The sequence below is a fragment of the Oncorhynchus kisutch genome, linkage group LG16 (genome assembly GCF_002021735.2).
Source record: "Oncorhynchus kisutch isolate 150728-3 linkage group LG16, Okis_V2, whole genome shotgun sequence".
NCBI classification, from domain to species: Eukaryota; Metazoa; Chordata; class Actinopteri; order Salmoniformes; family Salmonidae; genus Oncorhynchus; species Oncorhynchus kisutch.
In genome coordinates this window covers 2,980,941-2,991,783 of record NC_034189.2, presented here as the reverse complement: position 1 = coordinate 2,991,783, position 10,843 = coordinate 2,980,941, and the positions used below count along the sequence as shown (strand labels likewise).

The 10,843-nt window shown below is 45.4% G+C and overlaps 1 protein-coding gene across 1 annotated transcript; it reads right to left on the bottom strand.

Annotated features, from left to right (window-relative positions):
* Window positions 1–4,551: 4,551 nt before the first annotated feature.
* Window positions 4,552–8,902, bottom strand: LOC109885502 (dickkopf-related protein 2-like). The gene is made up of 4 exons (XM_020477345.2): window positions 8,349–8,902; window positions 7,636–7,792; window positions 6,089–6,226; window positions 4,552–5,887 (listed from the first exon to the last, which is right to left on the bottom strand). The coding sequence occupies exons 1-4, from the start codon at window positions 8,547–8,549 to the stop codon at window positions 5,613–5,615; spliced, it is 771 nt and encodes a 256-aa protein (XP_020332934.1). The 5' UTR covers window positions 8,550–8,902; the 3' UTR covers window positions 4,552–5,612.
* Between the last annotated feature and the right edge of the window lie 1,941 nt (window positions 8,903–10,843).

Here is a 10,843-nt window from a genome sequence, read left to right as displayed (position 1 = left end):
GGGAATAGGGCTCTTGTCTAAAGTAGTGTACTATATTTCTTCTCTGATCTGGACATGCCTCACCAATCAGATTACACGCCTGTCAAAGTCTTTGACAACATACTGAGGACTGTATTCTTAGAATACATTATACTGATTAACTTCCATGTTACTGAGACAATTCAGACATGTTCTCTCTCACCTCCTCTTTCTCTCTCTCTCTCTCTCTCTCTCTGTCTCTCTCTCTCTCTCTCTGTCTCTCTCTCTCTGTCTCTCTCTCTCTCTCTGTCTCTCTCTCTCTCTCTCTCTCTCTCTCTCCTTCATCTTTCTGTCTCTCCCTCCCTCTCTCTCTCTCTCTCTCTCTCCTGCTCTTTCTGTCTCTCTCTCTCTCCCTCTCTCTCATCTCTCATCTCTCCTCTCTTTCTCTCTCTCTCTCTCTCTCTCTCTCTCTCTCTCTCTCTCTCTCATCTCTCCTCTCTCTCTCTCTCTCTCCTCCCTCTCCTCTCTTTCTCTCCTCCCTCTCTCTCTCTCCTCTCTCTCTTTCTCTCTCCTCTCCGCACACATCACAAAATTTTGATTTGCAAAAATGATGCAGAAAAATGTATCCATGCTTTTGTCACTTCTAGGTTAGACTACTGCAATGCTCTACTTTCCGGCTGCCCGGATAAAGCACTAACTAAACTTCAGTTAGTGCTAAATACGGCTGCTAGAATCCTGACTAGAACCAAAAAATGTGATCATATTACTCCAGTGCTAGCCTCTCTACACTGGCTTCCTGTCAAAGCAAGGGCTGATTTCAAGGTTTTACTGCTAACCTACAAAGCATTACATGGGCTTGCTCCTACCTATCTTTAATCGGTCTCAACCTTTAAGTCTCATCTCTTCAGTGGGTCATATGATTGAGTGTAGTCTGGCCCAGGAGTGGGAAGGTGAACGGAAAGGCTCTGGAGCAACGAACCACCCTTGCTGTCTCTGCCTGGCCGGTTCCCGTCTCTCCACTGGGATTCTCTGCCTCTAACCCTATTACAGGGGCTGAGTCACTGGCTTACTTACTGGTGCTCTTTCATGCCGTCCCTAGGAGGGGTGCGTCACTTGAGTGGGTTGTGTCACTGACGTGATCTTCCTGTCTGGGTTGGCGCCCCCCCTTGGGTTGCACCGTGGCGGAGATCTTTGTGGGCTATACTCAACCTTGTCTCAGGATGGTAAGTTGGTGGTTAAAGATATCCCTCTAGTGGTGTGGGGGCTGTGCTTTGGCAAAGTGGGTGGGGTTGTATCCTTCCTGTTTGGCCCTGTCCGAGGGTATCGTTGGACACAGTGTCTCCTGACCCCTCCTGTCTCAGCCTCCAGTATTTATACTGCAGTAGTTTGTGTCGGGGGGCTAGGATCAGTTTGTTATATCTGGAGTACTTCTCCTGTCTGATCCGGTGTCCTGTGTGAATTTAAGTATGCTCTCTCTAATTCCCTCTTTCTCTCTCTCTCTCTGAGGACCTGAGCCCTAGGACCATGCCTCAGGACTACCTGACATGATGACTCCTTGCTGTCCCCAGTCCACCTGGCCGTGCTGCTGCTCCAGTTTAAACTGTTCTGCCTGGAACCCTGACCTGTTCACAGGATGTGCTACCTGTCCCAGACCTGCTGTTTTCAACTCTCTAGAGACAGCAGGAGCGGTAGAGATACTCTTAATGATCGGCTATGAAAAGCAAACTGACATTTACTCCTGAGGTGCTGACTTGCTGCACCCTCGACAACTACTGTGATTATTATTATTTGACCATGCTGGTCATTTATGAACATTTGAACATCTTGGCCAAGTTCTGTTTTAATCTCCACCCGGCACAGCCAGAAGAGGACTGGCCACCCCACATAGCCTGGTTCCTCTCTAGGTTTCTTCCTAGGTTCTGGCCTTTCTAGGGAGTTTTTCCTAGCTAACGTGCTTCTACACCTGCATTGCTTGCTGTTTGGGGTTTTAGGCTGGGTTTCTGTACAGCACTTTGAGATATCAGCGGATGTACGAAGGGCTTTATAAATACATTTGATTTGATGTCCTTCATTCAAACAATTTATCACCAAAAACATTTGAATAAAAGCCTTACACTTCATGTTTGTTTGAAAATCTGATTCTTTAATAGTTTAATGTTCATTTATTCAGATGCTTCTAGAAGTCCTATGATACAGAATGATCAAACATCTTTCATACAGTATTGACAAGGTGCTGATCATTTCCATACAGTATTGACAAGGTGCCGATCATTTCCATACAGTATTGACAAGGTGCTGATCATTTCCATACAGTATTGACAAGGTGCTGATCATTTCCATACAGTATTGACAAGGTGCTGATCATTTCCATACAGTATTGACAAGGTGCTGATCATTTCCATACAGTATTGACAAGGTGCTGATCATTTCCATACAGTATTGACAAGGTACTGATCATTTCCATACAGTATTGATAAGGTGCTGATCATTTCCATACAGTATTGACAAGGTGCTGATCATTTCCATACAGTATTGACAAGGTGCCGATCATTTCCATACAGTATTGACAAGGTGCCGATCATTTCCATACAGTATTGATAAGGTGCCGATCATTTCCATACAGTATTGGACAAGGTGCTGATCATTTCCATACAGTATTGACAAGGTGCTGATCATTTCCATACAGTATGTGAATAAGGTGCCGATCATTTCCATACAGTATGACAAGGTGCTGATCATTTCCATACAGTATTGACAAGGTGCCGATCATTCCCATACAGTATTGATAAGGTGCCGATCATTTTCACACAGTATTGATAAGGAAAGGTAAAAGGGGATATCTAGTGAGTTGGAAAGGTAAAAGGGGATACCTAGTCAGTACAACCTGTATGCCTTCACTGAAATGTGTCTTCCGTATTTAACCCCTCTGAATCAGAGAGGTGCGGGGGGCTGCATTAATCGACATCCACGTCTCCAGTGGGTTAACTTGCCTTGTTCGGGGAAACGTGTGGTTAACTGGCCTTGTTCAGGGAACAGTGGGTTAGACTGCCCTTGTTCAGGGGAACAGTGGGTTCAACTGCCTTGTTCAGGGGAACAGTGGGGGGGGGGTTAACTGGAACTGCCTTGTTCAGGGGGAACAGTGGGTTAACTTTGCCCATTTGTGCAGGGGAACAGTGGGATTAACTGCCTTGTTCAGGGGAACAGGTGGGTTGAACTGCCTTGTTCAGGGGAACAGTGGGTTAAACCTGCCTTGTTCAGGGGAACATGGGTTAACTACTGCCTTGTTCAGGGGGAACAGTGGGGGTTAACCTTCAGCCTTGTTCAGGGGAACAGTGGGTTAACTGCCTTGTTGCAGGGGAACAGTGGGTTAACTGCCTTGTTCAGGGGAACAGGGGGTTGAACTGCCTTGTTCAAGGGGAACAGTGGGGTTGACTGCCTTGTTCAGGGGAAAACAAGTGGGTTAACTGCCGTTGTTCAGGGGAACCAAGTGGGTTAACTGCCTGTTCAGGGGAACAGTGGGGTTAACTGCCTTGTTCAGGGGAACAGTGGGTGACCTGCCTTGTTCTAGGGGAACAGTGGGGTTAACTTGCATTGTTCAGGGGAACAGTGGGTTAACTGCCTTGTTCAGGGGAACAGTGGGGTTAACTGCATTGTTCAGGGGAACAGGTGGGTTAACATAACTGGGGTCACTGCTTTGTTCAGGGGAACAGTGGGTTAACTGCCTTGTTCAGGGGAACAGTGGGGTTAACATGCCCTTGTTCAGGGAACAGTGGGTTAACTGCCTTGTTCAGGGGAACAGGTGTTACTGCCTTGCTCAGGGGAACAGTGGGTTACTGCCTTGCTCAGGGGAACAGTGGGGGTTAACTGCCTTGTTCAGGGGAACAGTGGGTTAACTGCCTTGTTCAGGGGAACAGTGGGTTAACTGCCTTGTTCAGGGGAACAGTGGGTTAACTGCCTTGTTCAGGGGAGCAGTGGGTTAACTGCCTTGTTCAGGGGAACAGTGAGTTAACTGCCTTGTTCAGGGAACAGTGGTTAACGGTGCATTGTTCAGGGGAACACGTGGGTTAAAACGCCTTGTTCAGGGGGAACAGTGGGTTAACGGCCTTGTTCAGGGGAACAGTGGGTTAACTGCCTGTTCATGGGAACAGTGGGGTTAACTGCCTTGTTTCAGGGGAACAGTGGGGGTTAACGTGCCTTGTTCAGGGGAACAGTGGTCTTCATATTAAATATGTAACCTTATATTTATAGTGTTGCAGTAGACTGCAGTAAAGAGAGCAGTTGTAATGTTATAACCACTGGTAAAGAAAATATTAACAGATTCCCACAGAAATATGTAATTTTGTATTTTAGAGATCTACCTAAAAGGAACCCAGCAGCAGAGATAACTAGAACACAGTGATCTACCTAAGGAACACAGGTAGAGATAGAGGTTGTCTTCTCCAGGTGAGTCAGTCCTACAGGTAGAGATCTCTTCTCCAGGTGAGTCAGTCTACAGGTAGAGATAGAGTCTCTTCTCCAGGTGAGTCAGTCTAGACAGGTAGGAGATAGAGGTCTCTTCTCCAGGTGAGTCAGTCTACAGGTAGAGATGAGGTCTCTCTCCAGGTGAGTCAGTCTACAGGTAGAGATCTCTTCTCCAGGTGAGTCAGTCTACAGGTAGAGATAGAGGTCTCTTCTCCAGGTGAGTCAGTCTACAGGTAGAGATAGAGGTCTCTTCTCCAGGTGAGTCAGTCTACAGGTAGAGATAGAGATCTCTTCTCCAGGTGAGTCAGTCTACAGGTAGAGATAGAGGTCTCTTCTCCAGGAGAGTCAGTCTTCAGGTAGAGAAAGAGGTCTCTTCTGCAGGTGAGTCAGTCTAAATCAAATCAAATTTTATTTGTCACATACACATGGTTAGCAGATGTTAATGCGAGTGTAGCGAAATGCTTGTGCTTCTAGTTCCGACAATGCAGTAATAACCAACAAGTAATCTAGCTAACAATTCCAAAACTACTACCTTATACACACAAGTGTAAGGGGATATAGAATATGTACATAAAGATATATGAATGAGTGATGGCTACAGAGCAGCATAGGCAGATACAGTAGATGGTATTGAGTGCAGTATATACATATGAGATGAGTATGTAAACAAAGTGGCATAGTTAAGTGGCTAGTGATACATGTATTACATAAAGATGCAGTAGATGATATAGAGTACAGTTATACGTATGCATATGAGATGAATAATGTAGGGGTATGTAAACATATTAGGTAGCATTGTTTAAAGTGGGCTAGTGATACATGTATCAGGTAGAGATAGAGGTGTCTTCTCCAGGTGAGTCAGTCTACAGGTAGAGATAGAGGTGTCTCTCTCCAGGTGATCAGTCTACAGGTAGAGATAGAGGTCTCTTCTCCAGGTGAGTCAGTCTACAGTAGAGATAGAGATCTCTTCTCCAGGTGAGTCAGTCTAACAGGTAGAGATAGGTGTCTCTTCTCCAGGTGAGTCAGTCTACAGGTAGAGATAGAGGGTCTCTTCTCCAGGTGAGTTAGTCTACAGGTAGAGATAGAGGTCTCTTCTCCAGGTGACTCCTCCTCCTCTCCATCGGGGGAAGATGGAGCTGATGGGTGAGTCTTTATTTTCTTTCCCTCCTTCCCTCCTTTCCTCACTCCTTTCCTCACTCCCTCTGACACAAGTACAATCTTGCTTTAGCTGCTGCTGCTATCGACTTCGATGACGGTGAGGAAGATGGCAGGGCTGTACGGAGTGCTTGGCAGGCCAGTCCCTCTCCACAGTCACAGCGTTGGAACAGCTCCTGTCCTTTCCTGCCATGCCGCGTACACACCTCCCCGTGCCTCAGCACGGGCTTACAGATCCTGTCCCAGAAGTGACGGGCACAACACAGACCGGCAGAACATTCTGTAGACCTGAGACACGGGTCACCCAGCTGACCTGGTGGGTAGAAGAGAGGGACACCCTGTTAGTTTAGCATGTAGAAAACAGTGACAGTAGAGAACTAGTCTCTCATGACAGACGTCAATTTGAATCAAGTAAATGGCCAGAGGCCAACGCTGGAGATTTGATCCGACATGCTGAGAGAGCTGTTTTAACATCTATAACATCTATAACAGGGCTAGTGGTGTGGCATTCTACCTTTGATGGGGGGCAGCTTGGTCTGACCTCTCCCTCTCTTCTTCCAACCAACCTTCTTCTTTGGGGGCAGTCTGGTGTGTTCCTCTAACTCAGTGATATGATGTGTCATCACACTGTCTGGGAGAGGGGTACAGATATCTGAGAGAGAAATGGATGGAAGGAGAGAGAGAGAGGGAGAGAGAGAGAGACAGAGAAAGAGAGAGACAGAGAAAGAGAGAGAGAAAGAGAGAGAAAGAGAGAGAAAGAGAGAGAAAGAGAGAGAAAGAGAGAGAAAGAGAGAGAAAGAGAGAGAAAGAGAGAGAAAGAGAGAGAAAGAGAGAAAGAGAAAAAGAGAGAGAAAGAGAGAAAGAGAGAAAAAGAGAAAGAGAGAAAGAGAAAAAGAGAAAGAGAGAAAGAGAAAGAGAGAAAGAGAAAAAAAAATAGAGAGAAAGAGAAAAAGAGGTAGAGAGAGGAAAGAGGAGAAGAGAAAAAGAAAGAAAGAGAAAAAAGAAAGAAAAAGAAGAGAGAAAGAGGAAAAGAAAAAGAAAGGAAAAAGAGAGAGAGAAAAGAGAGAAAGAGAGAGAAAGAGAGAAAGAGAATAAAACGAGAGAGAGAGAGAGAAAAAAAGGAGAAAGAAGAAAGAGAAAAGAGAGAAAGAGAAAAAGAGAAAGAGAAAGGAAAAGAGAAAGAGGAAAGGAAAAAGGAAAGAGGAAAGAGAAAAAAGAGAGAAAGAGAAAAGAGAGAGAGAGGGGAAAGAGAGAAGAAGAAAAAGAAGGAGAAAAGAAAGAGAAAAAGAAAGAAAGAGAGAGAGAAAGTAGAGAGAAGAAGAAAGAGAGAGAAAGAAGAGAAGAAAGAGAAGAGAAAGAGAGAAAGAAAGAGAGGGAAGAAAAGAGAGAGAGAAAGAAGAGCAAAAGAAGAGAGAGAAAAGAGGAAAGAAGACGAAAGAGAAAAAAGAGAGAGAAAGAAGAAAGAAGAGAAAAAGAGGAAACGAAGAAAGAGAAAAAAAAAAGAGAAAGAGAGAAGAAAAGAAGAAAGAGGAGAGAAGAAAGAAAAAAGAGAGAGAAAGAGAAAAAGAAGAAGAGAGCGAAAAGAGAAGAAAAGAAAAAGAAAGAAAGAGAAAAAAGAAGAAAGAGAGAGATAAGAGAGAGGAAAGCGAGAAAGAAAGAAGGAGGAGAGAGAAAGAGAGAAAGAGAAAAGAAGAAGAGAAGAAAGAGAGAGAGAGAAAAGAAGAGAAGAGAGAAAGAGAAAAAGAGAAAGAGAGAGAGAAAAGGAGAGAGAAAGAGAGAAAAGAGAAAGAGAGAAAGAGAGAAAGAGAAAAAGAGAGAAAGAGAAAAAGAGAGAGAAAGAGAAAAGAGGAGAAAGAGAGAAAGAGGAAGAAAAAAGAAAGAAAGAGAGAGAGGAAAGAGAGAAAGAGAAAAAGAGAGAGAAAGAAAGAGAGAGAGAGAAGAGAAAAAGAAAGAAAGAGAGAGAGAAAGAGAGAGAGAGAACATTAGTACAATGTCTCAACAAAACAACTATTCCCAACACACCGTGTGTGATGTCATTATTAAAACATCCATAGAACGTACTGTTTCTACAATGGTTGCCGGGGCAGCACATGGCGTCTCTATGACAACGCCTCTTCCTCTGTCGGCAGGTGTGACATCGTTGGGGGGAGGGGTTTCTGGAGGGAGCCTGGCAAAAGCTCCCCTTGCCACATTCCAGGTCGCTGCCACAGGGGTACACCTGAGAGAGGATGTGGATGAGGGGAGGTTAGGACATGGTCTAGTCATCAATACAACCACTATTTGGAGAGATTTAACTTTGAGGTGAACATTGAGCATTGAGTTCGGGTTACAAAGACCATTAATTTAAAAAAGGATGTTGAACTGAGACCCTTAAGTAGGCTACAAAATAACATAAATGGAATCTGTAAGGGAAACGTTGCTATAGGCAACCGTCTGCAGTTCTACATTAATACAAAGCCTGAAAATGACACGCAGCTTCATAAGATTTAACAACAATTTATCAGAATATCCAGTCTGTAGATGGGGCCTGTTTAAAGCTATCCTGTATGCCTAATAACATCCAGGCTTTTATTTAACCTTTATTTCACTAGGCAAGTCAGTTCAGAACAAACTCTTATTAACTGCCTTGGGCAGAACAAGAGATTTTTTTTATTTTTTATCTCAGGGATTTATTCCAGCAACCTTTCGGCTACTGTCCCAACGCCCTAACCACTAGGCTACCTGTCGCCCCAAATGACTCTGTCCCCATAAGGACCCGTGTTTTAGTTCCTTACCTGGTCGGGGACCTTGCCGCTCTTCCTCATGGTGCCGGGTAACGGGGAGCCCGTGCTCCTATAGGCTGACGTCGCGTGCGACTCCCGGAGCAGCACGGTTGAGATGGAGTTTATTTTCGCACGCGCCTGTACAGTGGAGTAGAGCATGGCGAGCAGCTGCGCGAGCAACCACGGGAGTTTGGCCCACACCCGGAGCAGCATGACAGTTAATAACAGATACGACCTGTATCTGGATAAATACAATGTCACTGTTTAAATGCAACAAGTCCCCCTGATGGAAGAAAAACGTACAACACTCGATAAAGTCCACTGAAAAAATACACGTGTCTGCAGAGGTTCGCCGCGCGACGCTGTATTGATTTGCTGCTTGATTGCCACTGTCTCGAGATGCCAGCTTTTATAGCCTCTCGTAACGTGCGCAACCGGGAAGCTCGTGTATGGGGGTGTGACCGGTCCGTGGCTCTGTCTCTCTGCCACGCGCTCTCCCTTCCACACACATCGATACCCATCGTCTCATCGACACAATAACCGAAAGACAGAGAGAGAGAGACAGAGGGAGAGAGAGAGAGAGAGAGAGAGGAAGAGAGAGAGGGAGAGAGACAGAGGGAGAGAGAGACAGAGGGAGAGAGAGAGAGAGAGAGGAAGAGAGAGAGGGAGAGAGACAGAGGGAGAGAGAGACAGAGGGAGAGGAAGAGAGAGAGGGAGAGAGAGAGAGAGAGAGGAAGAGAGAGAGGGAGAGAGACAGAGCGAGAGAACTTCGACTGACTGAAGTTCACAAAACGTAATTTCAGACACCACATATTGTGGGATCTTTGGGTTGACTAAAGGCAACTACGACGCTAGGCTTGCATCCCAGATGGCACCCTAGTCACCATGGCTATATGGTGCACTACGCTTGACAAGGGCTGATGTCGAATGTAATGCACTAAGCCTACATAGGGAAAAGGATGCAATTTAGGACTCTCTCAGTAAGTGGGGGAATGACGGAGCATTCATCACCTCTCGTTACTCTCTGGTATGTAAACCGGAACAGGATCCGGCAACTCTCAGTTTTGGACCTCTCAGTTTTCGTTCTGGAACCCATTTACCAGGATCCGGTACATCTTGTGGCATAAAAAATAATTTTCACTGTTTGCGATGTAAAAAATCCCGCAGCAGCAGCTCCCCTGATAAATTCCAATACATTTGACAAATATATAGAATCACTGCTGTCTGTTCAGAAAGAACTGAAATAATTCCAAATAGTGCATCAGAAGGAGGCACAGATGATCAATATTATTGCCTAGCTATGGATTGTGTGTAGCCCAATCACTGGGCATTCCGGCAAGTCGAGAACACGCGGCTGTCAAAAAAGCAAGCAGCCAAAACAGGCTCTCTCAATATTTACAATACAATCGCGGGAAAATACAGTTTAGAAAGCAAATGAATCCTGTTGAAAAGAGAAGCCTGATATGTCTGTAGGCTACTAAAGTTAGCAACTTCCAAATAGGCCTATTGAGCGAACAGTTTTACCAAGTAGAAACAAGAGAGAGATATGAGCTTTTGGCACGAGCCGGCGAGTGAGCGGATTGAGTGGGTGAAACGGGAAAGCTGTTTTCAGGGCTATAATTTCATCCTCATAATGCACAATGTGTGTCTCCACTCACCTACAGTAAGTCTAGGCTATTGATGGCTTGAAGACAAGGTCGTGTTTTATTGATCTCAGATTCTTAGTTTGTCAGTGTCAAAGTAGTCTGTCATTTTAATACCATTTGTGAGGTATTAAAAAAATACTCTGCTAGGGTCTCCAAAATGGTGTCGAACTACATATAAAGGCCATTTTCCCCGAACCCGAGAAAAACATTTCCCTCATGCGTGCAACTTCTGCAAGAGCCTCTACTCTACTGATCTGTGTCAGTATGCAAAAAACGATGATGCAACGTTTTATTATAATCGCGATTTAAAACAAATGTGTTCTGGTACCGCAGAGCACCCTGCCCCCCCCCCACTCCCCTCCTTGTCTCAGGCTGCATCCCAAATGGCACCCCATTCCCTATTTAGGGTACTAATAGGTGCTATTCAGGACAGACGGCAGGAAGCAGGAAGACTAGTGTTCTGGTTTATGCATCAATACATGTCTGGGCAACCATCAAGTAAGTTCTTTGAAAATGTGTGAGTGTGTGTGTGTGCGTGTGTGCGTGTGTGCGCGCGCGTGTGTGTGTGTGTGTGTGTGTTAGAACGTGTTTGACCACAGCAGAGGAAGTAGCAGACAGGTTATTCAGCAGCAGCCCATTCATCAGCAGACCATTCATATTCAGCACTACAGAAACTAACTAACCACGGACCACATAACCACGGGAGGGAGGGGGGAGGGTGGCTGGTAGCCTAGTGGTTAGAGCAGGTAGCCTAGTGGTTAGAGGCTGGTAGCCTAGTGGTTAGAGCAGGTAGCCTAGTGGTTAGAGCAGCTAGCCTAGTGGTTAGAGGCAGGTAGCCTAGTGGTTAGAGACAGGTAGCCT

Coding starts and splice junctions, on each gene's coding strand:
- LOC109885502 (XM_020477345.2), bottom strand. CDS start 8,549: ATGCTGCTCCGGGTGTGGGCCAAACTCCCGTGGTTGCTCGCGCAGCTG. Junction 6,227..7,635: donor CGGCAACCATTGTAGAAACA/GTACGTTCTATG, acceptor TTTCTCTCTCAG/ATATCTGTACCCCTCTCCCA. Junction 5,888..6,088: donor CAAGCTGCCCCCCATCAAAG/GTAGAATGCCAC, acceptor TCTACCCACCAG/GTCAGCTGGGTGACCCGTGT.